Source organism: Pleurodeles waltl, chromosome 4_1 (assembly GCF_031143425.1).
Source record: "Pleurodeles waltl isolate 20211129_DDA chromosome 4_1, aPleWal1.hap1.20221129, whole genome shotgun sequence".
Taxonomy (NCBI): Eukaryota; Metazoa; Chordata; class Amphibia; order Caudata; family Salamandridae; genus Pleurodeles; species Pleurodeles waltl.
This window is the reverse complement of record NC_090442.1, coordinates 995,853,816-995,870,829: the sequence shown is the minus strand read 5'-3', so window position 1 is coordinate 995,870,829 and position 17,014 is coordinate 995,853,816. Positions and strand designations below refer to the sequence as shown.

The 17,014-nt window shown below is 41.8% G+C and overlaps 1 protein-coding gene across 1 annotated transcript in view; it reads right to left on the bottom strand.

Annotated features, from left to right (window-relative positions):
• The window catches only part of LOC138288315 (chloride anion exchanger-like), a 355,789-nt gene that overhangs the window by 261,636 nt on the left and 77,139 nt on the right, over positions 1-17,014 (bottom strand). The window contains exon 3 of the mRNA XM_069229825.1: positions 291-430. Within this exon, the coding sequence (XP_069085926.1) occupies positions 291-430 (140 nt within the window). The remainder of the gene's footprint in view (positions 1-290; positions 431-17,014) is intronic.

Below are 17,014 nucleotides of genomic sequence, written 5' to 3'. Positions count from 1 at the left end.
CAAGATTACTTTGCCACCATCATCCTTTCTTTCACATGATGTTGAAGACCCACACTAAGGGCGTGATTTAGAGTTTGACGGACGGGTTACTCTGTCACAGATGTGACGGATATCCTGACCGCCGTATTACAATTTCATAATATGGCAGACAGGACATCCGTAATGTTTGTGACGGAGTAAACCCTTCCACCAATCTCTAAATCAGGCCCTGAAACTGAGCATTAAAATCTTTACTCTTTCTTAAGTGACGATGGTAGCACCTGTAAACTATTGAATTTAAAAAAGATTACCTTGCAAGACGGCCACAAGTCCAGTACTAAGGCCGGAGACAATATCACTGAGTAACCATTCCTTCACTCGGTAGCCCCGAATCCATGAGAAAACTGGGAATAGGGTTAAGGCAATGTGCTTGGCTTTTTGGCGGGAACAGCTAAAAATAATTGAAAATAAAAGTTTAGTCAACGAAGGCTTCACAGCAGCTGAAACTAAAGTTACTTTGGTGTGTCCAGCAAAATGAACTGATTTCTCATTGCAGCAATTTTCTACCATTCTTCGCCCACAGGTACAACCACAAATTCCTGGAGAAATTCCTAAAACTGACATTCCTCCTCCAGAACACAGCCAATTAAAATGTAATTTGTATTTATGGAGCAATAGACCTGATTCCAAAGCAGCAAAATGTTTATTGAGAACATGTAACCTCTCCAATTCCCTCAGATAGCTCATGGTCCTAAACACACAGGCTGTCACATGCTTGGCCTTACCTTCTTTTTTTTTTTAATTCAGCAGGTGATACTTGCATTACATATATTCATCCAACATGCATCATTGCCTTATACATTAATGCTAGACATATTTATTATTAGCATACAATATCCAAAAATAAGCCTCTTGAATCCATACCCTCAGCTTCCCCTCCCCTCCACCTGATCTACCGCAGAGTTAATCATCTTAGCCCATATCCCTTGATATCTTTGCATTGCTCCTATCTGCTGGGCATACAATTTTTCTTTAACCCTAGTGGACTCCATTTTTGCCTCCCATAGTGCGTATATCGGGGGGACTGGTGATTTCCATGCCTGAAGGATAAGTGATAAGGCGATTACAGTACCTGCTGATAACATTTGTCTGGATGAAATAGGAAGATTTGTGATTTGTGTAATGCCCCAAAGAGCCACCAATGGGCTAGGGGCGATCTCATGACCTATCCAGGAACTCAACCTCTGAAAGATCTGCTCCCAGTACTTTGCCAGAAATGTACAAGAAAAGCACATATGCACCCAATCCCCCTGAGATACGTGGACAGAAGCCTGATGTCTCTGGATGCATTTCTCTTATACTAACAGGGGTATAATACAGCAACCATTTAGAAAATAGGACAATTCTTTTAAAGTTAGCGCCTCTAGGTGCTTTATACGACACCTTGTTGTGCTTTCTCCAATGTTGTACCTCTACCTTAAATTCTGTCATGTTGGCTATTCGCACCAAAAATTGGGAGACTGCCTTTTCTTGACCCTACATCCTGGAGTAGTTTATACCATTTACTGATACCTAATTGATTATCATAGAAAGCCTGAGCAATGGCTTTGTTAGCGCCGTTCAGTGGTTGTCGCGTTGAGTGTAAGGAGTGCTGGATTTGGAAATATGAAAATAAAATTTTTTATTTTCTGGAACATCACTTGCACCCATTACACACTCTGCCCATGTTTTAAAAAACGATCCGCTAGGCAAAAATCCTCTAAAGTCATAAAGCCCAGCGCTTCACATTGCTGTACATTGCCTTGACTTAATTCCATTCGTAATAACCAGATGTCCATTACTCGTTACATTGAATATACCTTATCAGTTTGGTACTTAGCCTTTATCTGTGATATAGCAAATTGAATCGTAACCAGTAATTTATAGCTATCCCTTTTTGGTAGGCGAGGGAATTTCAGAAAGCGTGAAAGATGAATATTGGTTTCTACCATCATCTGATTGAGATAGAAATTGAATTTTGGCTTTTGCGCTACTCTTGTCACCCAATCCAATACAGCTGCTTTATAATAGGCTGCCATACTGGGAAGAGCTAATCCCCCATCTCCTACTGCCAAAGATAGCTTTGCCAACTGAGGCCGGGGCTTCTTGTGATTCCAAATGAATTGTCTGATTAAACTTATCAAAAAACTTTTTCAACACTCTCAAAATTACACTCGATAAAACAAATAATAGTGGAGGCAGGATCAACATTTTAACCAGTGCGGTCCTTCCTGTAATAGTCATAGTAATTTCCTGCCACTTAAGAAATAGTCCTTGAATTTTTTAAAGAACATTCATGTGATTCAGCTGGAACAGATCTGCCGAGCTCGCAGACACGTATATACCTAGATATCTAACGGGGTGAGAAGCTGAGGATACAACACGGATATCTTGCGGCAGGACCGATGTCTCTGCATTATACAGCAAAGCCTCTGATTTAGATTGGTTGATTGTATACCCCACTAACTTAGAAAAGGCCCTGATCTTTGCAAACGTTCTATCGATATTGTGCTGATCCGCATGAAGAGACAAGATCATGTCGTCTGCAAATAGCTTTACTTTAGGAGCCAAGACAGTGGCACCTGAATATTTAAGGTTTGTCGAATCACTGCAGCCAAAGGCTCAATCAAGAGTGCAAACAAAACTGGAGAGAGGGGACAGCCCTGTCGCGTGCCACATGTGATTTGTACTGACTCTACTATTTGAGTATTGACTGAAATTTTGGCTTGGGCCCCTGTATACAGTGTCTGTATTGTCCGAATGAACTTCCCGGGGAAGCCGAACTTTGCAAGCACCAAAAATAACACTTGCCACTGAACTAGATTGAATGCCTTTTCGGCGTCGAGCATTATAATTGCCGCTGGATGGAAACTATGCAATAAATAATCTATTGCCTGTACTAAAAAATTGGTATTGGTGGACAAAAACCTACCCGGCATGAATCCGCACTGGCCCTCACATACCAGTACTTGCGCCACCTGAGCTACACAAGCTGCCAGAATCTTGGTAAAAAGTTTGTAGTCCTGGTTTAACAAGCTAATTGGGTGATATGAGCCAGGATATTCCGATGGTTTGTCTTTTTTGATAAAGCTGACCACTATTGCTCTTGAAAATTTGGAAGGAACCTCTGCTCCTTTTAGTATTGTATTGAATAAATATACTAATATTTCAGCGATTTGATCTTTTAGAATTTCATACATTTCTGCAGGAAGGCTGTCCTCACATGAAGCTTTACCATTGGCAGCACCCCTTATTGTTTAAATAACTTCTTAAAGAGAAATAGGGAATAATAATAAATTCTGTGCCGCCGCGTCTAACCTGGGTAAAATTACTGTATCTAAGTATTGTTTAATTTGCGAATTATTTGCTTGTATCTTCTCTGTATATAGCTTACAATAATGTGACAAAATGCGAGCATCCTGCCCTGCTCTTCGTCGAAGATAGCTTTCATTAAATTAATACTGTTGCGCTTTTTAATTGTCTAGGCAAAAAATCTGCCTGCATGCTCACTTTCTTCATATTGACGTTGGTAGCTAGTATGTCTATTTAGTTTTTCCTTTGAAAGAAAAAAATATCTTAGTTTAGCCTGAGCCCTTGCCAGCCCTTGTGCCGTCTCCAGACTAGAAAATAGTTGCTTTCTTTTTAATGCCTGTTCTAGCTCATTTTGCAGTATAGTACTTCTTTCACTGGCAATTTTGCCTAGATGTGCCTGAAAGGAGATTGCCTCCCCCGTACAAAGGTTTTGGTGGCCCCCCAAATATGAAAAATAGGGGCAGACCCTTTATTTATCTCCAAGAATTTAGTTACTAATGTTTTGAGGTTGACTACCCAGTCTTCTTCTGCCAAAAGAGATCTATCCAGGCGCCATTGCAAACAGTGGTGCTGGTTACCAGGCTCCTTAAAGTCATCAAGATCGACCCAAGGAACAGAGTGATCGGAAAAAGAATTTGCAAGTATTCCTGTTTGCTGCCATTTTAATATGAATGAGACTAGAATATAATCAATTCTTGATGCCGTGTTATACGTTTTAGAAAGGCACGTGAACTCTTTAGCATAAAGGTGGTCGGCTCGCCACACATCGACTAAGGCTAGCTTTTGTATCAGTTTTGCAAGCAGTTGAGAAGTTTTTGGTTTATTCTGTACTTTATTCTTCCATGATGTGTCCCACAGAGTATTTGGTATACCATTAAAGTCCCCTCCTATTATGAGATACTCTTGAAGAAGGGAAAGATGCGTACATAGTGTCTTCATTGGCTTTGTATTATCCTCTATCGGACCGTAATAGCTTAAAAAGTGGACCTCTTTACCTGCCATTATTGCACAGACAATTATCCATCTCGTCTGTGGGTCTTGCACAACGCTATTTATTCTCCCAACAAATTTCCTAGAGAACAGAACTGCCAAACCCCGTACTGTGGCATCCACTGATGCATAAAAGGAATTAGCAATATATGCCGGAAGTCTAGGTAACTTGGCGTTAACCTTTAGATGTGCTTCATGTAAAAGAGCCACTTGAACCTCTTCAGATTCCGGCCAGCTAAGCGCAGCTCGAAGTTTCCCATTATTATTAGCCCCATTTAAATTACAGGAGGCTACTCTTAGTTTAAATCCCATCCTTACGCAAAGTGCCAATCCTTGTTGCCATACCCCATTGTCCTAGTACTAATGGTTTAACTGAACTTTAGACTTGTGTTTTCTCTTCAAGCAAATGATCAAGTTGGTTGATTGTCACATGCATTTTTTGTTCTGACTCCTTCCTGAGCCCCCCACCCCTCCCAACATTCCCAGCTGCACCCTGTGCCGTACCCACACTGACCCTTCCCTCCCTTAACCCTACTTGCAACTGAATCAATAGTTGAGATTTAACTTCCCACCCATGGAGCCCCCCCTATTTACCCTCCCCCTCTACCCTGTGGAGACCCCCCTCTTGTCCTTCCCCCTTGTACTTGTCGGGCCCTTCCCCGTCTTGGCCTCTCACTCCCTTGTGCCCCCATTGTGCCCCGGCTGGCGTGACCCCCCAATGACCCAAAATTGAGTGCACTGACTTGGCACTCCAAGAGCCTGATTCCCAAAGATGCACATTTTTATACCAGAGCATTGAAGAGTCTGTACAAAAAAAAAACCTATACAAAACATCTTATACAACCCCTATTTCCCCGCCTACTCCCCACCCTCCTCATTACTTATTTCCTTGCCCTCTATGGGTAAATGACATTTCGAATATCATTTTAAAGAACTTAAAAAATCTTTGGCGTCCTGAACTCGTTGGAAGATATGCATTTTGCCATTACTCAAAACTTTCAGTTTAGCGAATTGAACAATCCCTGCTAGTGCCCCAAGCTTTTTGAAGTCATCGATCAATCCCACGAATTGACGTTGCTGTTTGGCTGCTGAGGCCGACATGTCTGGAAACACACGAAAGCTGAATAGATCTCCCGACTTAAAGATCCTCCTTTTGATTACCTGTGAGAGGATCTGCTCTTTGATCCTGAAATCCCCAAAGTTGACTAAAATAGTACGAGGGTATTTTGGGTTTGTAGGATGTGCAAAGGGTACCCTATGTGCTCGTATTATAGAAAGATCTACATCCGTCTTGTATCCGGGAGAATAGAATTATGTATGAGATCTGAAACTATCTTGGTGACTGACGATGCTACCTCCAAATCCTCCGGGATTCCTATGAATCTAAGATTCGAGCATCGTGATCTGTTTTCTAAATCCTCTGGCTTAATCTGAAGCTCTTCTAGTTCTGATTGAATCCGTGGTATGGTCGACCCAGATTTATTTCCCAAATTCTCCAAGTCCGATACACGCTGTTTGACCTGGGATAGCCTTGTAGTGAGTCAAATGGGTATTTAGATGACTAAGCTGATCCTTAGTCTCCTTGTGAGCCGCCTCCTGAGATAACTTGATTGCCCGCAGCTCTATTAAAATCTGTCCTATCCACTCCTCCATTGAACTTGTACGAGGAAGATTGAATGTTGTAGTGCAGCTAGAACTAGAAATGCTGGGAATTAGATCTTTATTAGCTCCAGCAATTGGAAATGCTAGGTCAGATACCGAGCCATGGTTGTCTATCATAGTGCTGGCAGTAGTTGTGGCTACAGGATTGGTCAACATGCCCCTTTCGTCTCTCGGAGAAATCGAAGCTTGCCCAGAACCTTTATCATTATCCTTTGTTGCTGTCTTGGGATTGGCATGGTCGCTGCTAAATGAGAACAGAGGCTATATAATCCTTTCTTTATGTTGTGAACTGCCATCCAGGGCCATATGAGAAATGTTGTCAGAAGCGATAAGGCTGTCTGAAGACATAATTGTATTCGTTACGGGGGAATGGGTTGACCCTTCTGTTGCTGGTGCTGCGTGAACTGGCGATTGGGGATGAGCTTCTCCCGGGTTAGGTCTCAGGAGCTCAGCGGAAATTAATTGGGGAGGGGGGGATATACGCTGTGAAATGTCCTGTTCTGCTGAGAAATCTCTCTGTAGCTCTCCTAAAAACTTTTGCCCGGAACCTGACCTTGGTCTGCTTGAGGCCGGCGACATAGTCTTTGTTTTGGGATCCTTCACATTTTTTCCCATCATTCGTAGCCTGCCTGTTACGCCGCGCGTCAAACGTTTCATTATAGATATAGACTAATGTCTACTTATAATCACCCGCGGGAAAACTTAGAAACAGTTCCTATCTCTTTTTTTTGCTTCTTTTTTTTCTTTCCTTCTTTTCCTCCCTTCTTCATCTTCTTTTTCCACCTCGCTTTCTTTCTTCCTTCCCCCTCTTTGTTATGTCTTCTTATTTCTTCTTTTCAGCCTTTCATACTGTTTTTTCCTTTTTCTTTCTCCTCCCCCTCTCCTCCTTTGATCCCAACAAATAAGGTTGAAAACGTCGGCAATATCACACTATGAGTCTTTTATAGCCCCCATATTTTATTTAACTTCACTTTATTTATTTTTATGGCTTAAAATACCTGAATAGTCTTTGTCGTATACCATAATGAATAGGTATCCTCTGCTCTCTTTTTAATCTTTCTGGCAAACAAGATTCATCCAGTGCCGCTACCACTACCCCAGCACTCCTGGGAACTTGCCCCTGCCACCATTGCTGCAGCTCACCTCGCTCACAATTGAGCTGTCCTGGAAGCACGGAAATATTGAGGCCGCACATCCGCTTGTGCCGTTGTATTGCTTCCCTCCGCCTAATACCACCGTCGGGGGTAGAGAGCCCACTAACAGCCATCGCTCCTTCCTGGCGCTCTGCTGCAGCTACGCTTAAATTCTCCAACCGGGGGAGATACTCCCCACCGCCCCAGTGCCACGACGGGCGTAGGTAAACAGATGGCTTACTTCCACGGTCTTGTGGGGGTGTAAGAGCCGCGTATTGCTGATACCGGCACTCCAACAGCCCAGCCACTTTTTCGATAATCCAGCCCTCCGGTGAGGGTTGTATCGCCCCGTCTCTGTTGCTGTCCATCGTCGGCATACAATGCGGGAATGCTGCCACTCACTTCAGTCGGGCTTTCAGGAAGTCATTCAGACGTTCCGCTTTCCGCCGCCATCCTGCGAATCCTTCAGACTCCTAGTCACGGAGCATGATGGGAGCTCACGTGACCAGTCAGCTTTCTCGACCTCACCTTCAACTATAAATTTGAAACCTCTCAACTAGTTGTACAGCCTCAAACATGATCAGACAATTCCAGCCTCATATACAAGCTCATTCCCCATCACACTACCAACATCCCTACAGAAATCTTGGAGACTAAGGGTTTGAGTTAGATCTCAGTGGATGGAATACTCTGTCATAAACTTGACGGACATCCCGTCCTCCGTGTTGCAATCTCCATAGAATATAATGAGATTGGAATACGGTGGATGGGATATTGGTCACATTTGTGACAGAGTAATCCCATCTGCCAAGATCTAAGTCAGGCCCTAAGAACAACAAATTCAAAGTCATGTAACGTGTCTTAACTAACACTGCCTCTTTTTTAACAATCTGTATCTAAATGTAACAGAGACCTCAGACATCATTCTCCTGTCAAACCCACAAACCAAACAAGGCATCAAGGCACTCAGCAAATGGTTTATTGAGAACTATCTGAAAAAGAGATGGGTCAAATACAACCAATTCAGAGACTATAGAAGGCAAAAATTGTGGCAAGATACACATAAATCGAAAGAGTTATTTTACATCTAAAATGAACTGGCTAACCTGTATGAGATAAAATGCCATCCCTGTGCAAGCCTAACAACACTGTGTATACCTAATAGGGTTTTCAAATTCTAAGGGCTTGATTTAGGGTTTTGCAGATGTGTTGCTCCATAACAACATGACAGATATCCTGCACCATAAAATACTAGTGGAGTATAGTATATCCTATGTAGTTTTAATAAAGAGGACTGGATACCTGTCATGTTGTGATGAAGTGACTAGCCCACCAAATTCTAAATCAAGCCTGAACATTCCTAAATTCTAAATTCCCAAATCCCTAATGCCATCTCCACTACACTACACTACAACCTTTCCCTTATGCACCTATATCTCTACCTCAACTATTAAGTGCATTCAACTGTTTCAGATCCCTAGAGATTCATGAAACACTAAACACAACCACCAAAAGAAATCTGTCTGGTACACACAACTCCTCTCTCCCTTGTCTTATATGTTAATATGTCATAAACACCTCCCCCAGATGAGGAACCGTACCTGTCCCTTTAAAGTATGCTATTATCACCCCAATTATGAAAAAGCCAGCCACAGACTCAAAGATCCTTGCAATCTCCACCCTCCCTTCCTCTCAAGCAGATGCTGGAAAAGAAATTGATGCAAGAGCTCCAAGATTACGTGGAACTAAACCATCTCCTTGGTGGCCACCTGTTCAGGCCGATGAGAAGCACCAAAATAGCTATAGCAGATATTAGGAATGAGCTCCTTCTCTGAACAGAAGTGATGCGTCTGCCCTATCATGGCTCCTATACTTCCTTTCCAGCTGCAGTCAAAAGTTTAGGACAAGTGCATTATTCATACGTCATACGTCATATTGTGTGGTGACTCACAAGGGTTATCTTTACCACACCTCCTGTTCAATATTTGAGCATGCCCTTTGGCACACCTTCTCAAGCAAGATCAAGTACATTTTGAAGTGAATGCAGATAAAACACAAATCCATTTCTAGCTAGACAGCAATCAAAATTAATTTGCTAATATCACCTCTTGCCTGACTAACGTTCTGAACTGGATAAAACAGAGCTTTCACTCCACACTGTGATCATCATAATGAGAGAATGTAAACCTGTTTCACTACCATCTGACTGGCTAGAAATCTTAAACTCCTCTCTTTGCCACCCCAAGGCCATGAATCGTGGGATACTCATTTATTTTGAACTTTTGATTACAAGTCAACTCAGTAATCAAGTCAAAGGGATCAATTTCCATCTGTCACTACTCCAAATAATCCTCCCTCTACTCCAAACTGATCACTGGTTTGTACTAACAAGACCCATCATTATCATTCACTTATACTGTAGTAACATTTTATACACTGGTCTTAACAAATCGTTTACCAGATTACAAAGGGTATCAAACCTGAGAGCCATGCTCCTTAGCCTCTGCAAAGAGAAACACAATAAGCCTCCTCAGAGGCCTTTTTGTTGGTTACCAGGTGAAGCCAGAATTAAATTCAAGGTTATCTGCCCTGTCCATAAAGCTTTCTGGGAACAAGGTTCTAAATACCTGCAGAAAATAGCTCCCAGCCAGAAACCATCAGTAGTCAGCTGCAATGCTCTATCAAGTGAGTGAAACACTGAGGAAGATCCCGAGAGGGGTAGGTGGAGTGGTAGAAAAGTGTATGTCGGTGGGATGACCTCAAAACTGCTCTGAGGTCTGAATCCAAACACAGAACAACAATCCTTACAATTTCATAGATAGGTAGTGAATCAGCCATTGACAGAACCTCTGACCTGAGTGCCTTGAACAGTAAAACAAAATCACTAGCCTTTTAGTCACTTGAATTTTAGTCTCCTCCTCTAAATGGGTCAAAGTATGGTTTTGAATAATTAGAACTGAAAATGGTGCTAAACAGTTCGGTATGCTAAGGAACCCTAAAGAACAACCTTTGACAGTGTTGAACCTGTGAACTTTAGTGTGGTCTTCTCCCAAACATTTTGCCTTACTCCTCTATTTTTTTGTTGATCTCGTTTTTCTTGGCCTTAGGGCTGCTAACCAGTGCCTAGGTGCATGTGCTCACTCCCTAAAACATGCCAACACCAGCTTACACCCAATTGGCACATTTAATTTACTAGTAAGTTGTAAGTCTCTAGTACAGTGACACCACATATAAAGAAGACATGGGAATTAAATGCTACTAGTTGGCCTGTAACACTTATTGTACCACCCACTTTAGTAGCCCTTTAAACATGCCTCGGGTCAACAACTGCAGCCTGTGTGCACTTTAAACTGCCATTTCGGTCTGGCAAAATAAACCTTTTACCTGACCTAAACCTTTTTCTTTAATGCATGTAAGTCACCCCCAGAGTAGGCCCTAAACAGGGCTGAGGGCAGGATTCACTGTATTTAAAAATGTGGATATGCCTTTTTAAATTTTACATGTCCTGGTATTTGAAAACTCTTAAATTTGTTTTTCACTACTACAAAACCTAGCTCTTCAACAGGATACCATTGACTTACCTTATTACCTTTAATACATTTTAACTTTAAATTGGGAGCAAGTAGGAATATTGAGTTTGGTGCCTAAATAATTATAATTTAAAACCTTCTTTAACGGTAAAGTCAGATTTTAAATCACAATTCTGAAAATGCTACTTTTAGAAAATTTAACAAAGAAAGAATGGGTTGGGTCCGTATCAGTCAGCAAGGCTAGGCCCTACGAACTGTGTACAGGAAAAAGTGCCAATGTTTATGGGTATTTAAGATTCACACAGTTCGTGGGCGTGCAAATCAATTAACGCAACCACCTTTTACTTTTTTTATATTAAAAAAATTAGCAAGCCATTTATATACATAAAAACATACAAAGTGGACAACCACATGTTAGAACAATCTGTCGATCCTTTAGCAGGAACCTAAACCCACAAAACATTTCACAGTACATCACATGTAACAAAAAACAATGATACAATACTATTTGACTTATGTGTAAACATATCCCAATGTTTGTATCCTGGTTCTGAATTAATTTGTCAGAAAAGAGCTAAACCAATTCTAACCATTTCATAGCTCATACCTGGAGGGCCTCTACCAGAAGCAGAAAAACAAATTTAGTGCCACATAAAAGGGGTATTTTCTCTACAATGGACACAACACAGAGAGCGCTTAATAAGTGAATTTGGGGAGAAAGGGCAAACAATGTAAATTGGGTAAAGAAAAAACAAGCTGTGCGCCACTATCTGAATTAGTTTTTTCGGCTTCTGATATAGGCCCTCATGTTAGAAGACTGTCAGCATTGGCACTTTTTCTTGCACACAACTTTTAGAAAGTTGACATTTCCTTATCCCAACCATTTGGTACCTGGAACCTGTTTTCTGGGTGACTAGGAGTAGCTGGCAGTTGGTCTTATGCTGTTGCTCTCAAACAGTGAGACAAAGAGGGAATAGGTGTTTGTAGGATGGTCCCTCCCTGAATTGATGGAGGGGGACGGAGCTGTAAACTACCACCCTTGCACATCATAAAGCACCTGCCTGAGAACACTTACAAAGGGTTTGACACCAGGCGTTTGTGCCCCCAGACAAGCTGGGACCAGGGCACAGAGGGAGAAAATTCCAAACACCTTCGGGGGTGGAATCCTCCAGAACCTTCTCCTACTTCAAAGCTGCACCAAGTATAAATATTAGACCCTCTGACCTACCTCTTCAGATCACCTCTGAACCTGTGGAAAACTCAGAAAGACAGCTATGTTGCTCTGCTGCATGAAGGACTGCTACTCCATTTCCCTGCTACCCAAGTGAAAAATACTGGACCTGCATCTTGAACCTAGGTCCGCCAGAGTGACTCTAAGGGCTAGTTGGCTGGCCTCCTGATCAGAGCCTCAGTGACAGAAAAAGCCCCACCCACCTTGAACCCAGCACCTGTCTGCTGTGAGTCTTGCCTCCAAAGTGGAGCCTTCCAGCCCTGGACTCTTGGAAGTGGGTCTGAGGTGCTCTGCTAGCCCATCATTGGTCCTTTGGCCACAACTAACGTAATACATCACCTTGCAGCCTCGCATCAGGACCACAGCTCCGTGATGCATCCCCGACGCAGGAACCTGTAGTTCTTCGGAACTGCCACTGTGCGATGCCTCAACATAGGACCTCGGATCGCAGCCCTGCAAACTCCTCAGAACCGCCACTGTGCGATGCATCCTCAATGCAGAACCTGGCATCGCAGCCTCACAGCTACCCAGAATTGCAGTTGTGCAACGCATCCTTGATGCAGGAACTTGCATCGCAGGCAAGCAGATCCTACACTGTCTGATGCGTCCTCAATGAGGGAACTCGCAATGCTCTGCAACCAGGATTTAAGGTATTTTGTTCAATGGGTCTAACTGGATCACTATGCCTGGCTCACACAACCCATTGTAGTAGACCTGAACTTGTGACTTTGGTGTGACCAGATAACCACAGTTGGCGCTTTGTGCTTTTAGGCACTATTTTCACTTAAATGTATAAAATTACACATCTGCGGTTCTCCTGATTGGAGTTTTGTTGTTTTGGGCTCAAATCGTTTATTATATTTGTTCTAAATTATTGTGGGATTTAAGTCTGAATACTTTGTTCCAAGCTACCAAGGGTTAATCACACATTAATTTAGGGTTTGCTACTCACTGCACCCTGACAGGAATTGTGGTTGCTGCCTGAGTAGGGTTTCACTCCCCTTAACAAAGAACAACATTTTCTACAGATAGTTATTATGGTAGCTTACAACCAAAATTCACACTGATGTGTGGGGAGGGTAGAGAGAAATGTACGTTAGGAAATGCAGGATACTATCTCCCTATCTATAATTAACTTCACAACACGCATCCTACCACCCTACTTATAACTTCTTTTTGTAGTTCTGCCTTTCTGCCCCTAACAAATATTCAATATTTTTAATGAAGACCCTCTCACACCCTATTGGTGTCAAACTTCATCATCGAGTTGCACCCTAGTCCCAAAAAACTAGGGTGAGTTCATCCGTTTCTGTTGTTACTATTTAGCCAGTGATATTGGGTCTGTTGCACATCAATTGTCACAACACAGGACATAAAACAAACATTAACAGGTGAGGCTGGCCTACTTGCCTATGCCACATTTGGAGAGGCATATAGTGGTGCCTGTTTTCATCATAATCATAACGGTGCAAGAGGACAAATGAACATAACAAGAAATGAAAGATAAAATATTTAAAGTCAGCTGTTCTGAGTGAGTGTGGGAAGATTGTGTGGGTGTAGCACATTCTTTTGATGCATGCATGGACATGTTAGTTTCATGCATGCCCATTCACACAGGAAGTGTGTCCACGTTCCCTAATGTTTGGCTGAGGACACACTATGCAGACAGCATGCAATATTTTGTTTTCTGCATGCATCTCAATGGAATAGGGACAAATCACTTGTTCCTTTGCATCTATGTTATTGTACGGACTCAGCAACACAGACAAACATACACCAGGTGAACACAATGTTGTATATCCCAGGTATCACTAGAAGCGTGATGTGCGTAGGTAAGGTCAATGGTACTTTATGAACTCTTTCCCTACTAGATGTATAGTAACACAGTATATGGCTGGTGGGACATGTCCCTGTAGTCTGGCCACATTTAGACATACCCGTTAGTATCCCCGTCACTCACCTACAGTCCAAGATGTAGTGGAAGTTCAAGAATTGTCCATCTTACCACTCCAAGGGTTGTGTGTCGCAGTCAGCCTGTAGTACCACCAAACACCCATGCTGGTGTTTTCCCATTGCTTCCTCATTGCATTTATGGTGTGTTTCCAAACCTCGAGAGTTGGTGGGTGGGGCTACGTGGCCTTGGTGTGGAAGAACGTAAATCATGACACAATACCATCAGGGGTGCTGTCTGGGAAATATAGTTATTTATTTTTAGACTTAAGATAACTGCTGTTAAGGATAAATATATATATATACATATATATATATATGTATATATATATATATATACGTATATATATATATATATACGTATATATATATATATATACGTATATATATATATATATATATATATATATATATATATATATATATATATATATATATACTCAGACACATCACATCTATATTTTGGGTAGTGGCATTTGGGAAGAACAATAGTGGACATCTACTTGTGCTGTGTAGAATTGCGATGTGGTAAACCCACAATCTACAAAGGTTTACTACTGGGTGTATAAGAGAGGGCTATATACACTGCATAAAAAGCTTGGTTTATAAGGTATACAAGATACAAGAAACATTGAAGGAAACTTTGAGTGTGACATCTACACAACCTCTATCTGCTTACATTAAAAAGGCCACTGAAGATGGGGTCCTGGAGAAGGTGGTTATGAGCTATTGTGGCCACCTAACCATGTGTTCACTGTGTGTAGCCCCCCCAGGTCAAGACACATTGAAGGAAGATGGAAAATGGTTGCCATCTTGATGTTTTTAAGAGGACTTTTGGGGTTGTGTGGAGGGAGTTGAGTTCGACTATGTGTTATTGAGTGATTGGTTTTAATTGATGAGTGGTGGAGAGTTTGTTTTATTTCTTTCTTCTAGAGATGGATAAAATTGTTATGATGAAATATTGTATTTTTAAAGCGATTTTGGAGATATAAGATGTAATCATTTTGAATGTATACATCGATAGAGTCTATTTATAGTACTGCTACAAATTTTCTATGACTATTTAAAGTCAATTAAATAAAAGGGAAAAACAAATTTGTTTGGAGAAATAAATTTGGGAAATATTAGTGGATTAGCAATGATTAAATATTGATATATTCCAAATAAATTGGATAACGGGTTCTTAAGCATATACTGAAATGTAGTTGTTTTGCTAGGACTGCGACCTTCAGTCTCTTGTGATGTTACCGTGCGATCACTGGGAGTGGGAGGAACCAAGTGGGATGTGTATACCGCAAGCTATTTACTAACACAGGTTCATCAGGGAAGGTGACGAGAAGGGTAAACCATTTCTCTGTTGCAAGCATAACAGAGAATGTGTGCAGAATCTCAACAGAATAGCCCCACTACTGAGTTAATTACAATGTTCCCTTAACTCTTCTATCACCCACTTTCATGGGGTTTTACTTGTATATCACAGCAAACATTAATTATAAATATCTATTAAACAGAATGTGATCTGTCTCAGAGGACCAGGTTTCCTAGATCCTTGTGGTATACAGTCTGAGGCATGTGGTTGTCATGCATGTCTGTTGAACTTGTGTGGTTAACACATACAGAGCTCTGTGGTGGTAGTCCATGCCTGTGGTGACCATATGGTTAATAGAGACTGAAGACTGTAAGAGAGGTGAAAAAGCCCAAGTATACCTCAATAAACTTTCCCTTCCCAACTCGTGCACACACTCATTAAAGTACACTCAAGTACAGCCACAAATCCATTGCTTTTTTTTTACCTTGTGTAAATCACATGTATCTCTTTGACGCTTAAAAGAATTGCAGTTTACTTTGGTTACAACATCTAACACGTGCACTATTCACTAAGTAAATACATTGTGTTGCTTTTATATTTTTTTAATTGTAATCGCTTGCATGTACAGGGTGATGTATAGCATATACAATCAACATCTTTTTTTTAACAAAATGCAAACAGCATATTTTATCAATAAATTTAGCAGAGCAGAAGATAGTGGATCGATACAGCTTCCCCAGATAGTGAAAATTTATTGTTTGCTTTCCTGAATCTAGGTGGTGGAGACCCAGGCACTGAAATGAGGGTTGATGTATACCGGGCTCTCCTTAGAAGTTTTATGAGGACCTTATCGCAAAGGATTGCTGATTAGATTTTCCTGAGCACTGCCATTCAGTGGATGGTAGGGAAGAGATTGTGAATCAGTAGATTTTGTTGCCAAACCAAAGTTTCTCAACAGGGCCTGACCTTTTGTATTTTGCTGATTGCTACTTCAGGAAAGCTAATAACAACTAGGTGCAGATATCTCACACATCACTATGCCCATTTTGTGGATCCTCTATTTGAAGCCAGAATCATCACTACACGCTGTGAAAGTCATCACTTTGTACAATTGCTGCATCTACACTACAGAAAGAAAATGACATTTGATAGGAAGACACTCAAACTAGTCCCAGAATCTTAGTCTGGAAAAGGACTATAAAACTGGGACCAAACTACCCCAAAGGGTTCCAGTTCCAAGCCACTTCAGTTACCAAAAAATGGAGTGCTAAGCAGAGTGCTCGAAGTAAAGCTATAAGACCAGTGCTGGTGGCTGCATGACGACCAGTCTCCTAATGGTGAGTGGACATTATCTGCAGTCTATGCTGATTGGTGGAGAATATAAAGATCTGCCAAATATCAAGACATGTGCCTATCTCCACAGTGGAAGCAGAGTGTGTGGTCTTGCTGGAGGGGAGGCTGTCCAAAGGAGAAGCCCAGCCATGTTTCTGGCCTGTGGAGCACACAAAAGATGCACAACCCGTGACTACCAAGGCATGAAATCACACCTGTCCTCCCTGCGTGGTTCATGTGACAAACACCATGAAGAATGCCTGGAACTCAATATGGCTCAGGGCTGTCTGGCATTATTGCAGTGTATCCAAAGGACTTGTGCTGCTGATGCTCATTGTACACACTTCCAGGCTCAAGTCATTGCTGTTGCAAAAATCCTACCCTCCCTATTGACCCAAGGCTGCAACTCCACAAGACAAAGCACCAGATGAACAGGCATGCTGTACTATGTCTTCATGCAAAAGAGGGATGGGGAGACTTAACCTGTCCAGTGCATAGCCTCCCAGTTGTTACAGACAATACATCAAGGTACACTGTTCCGAATGGA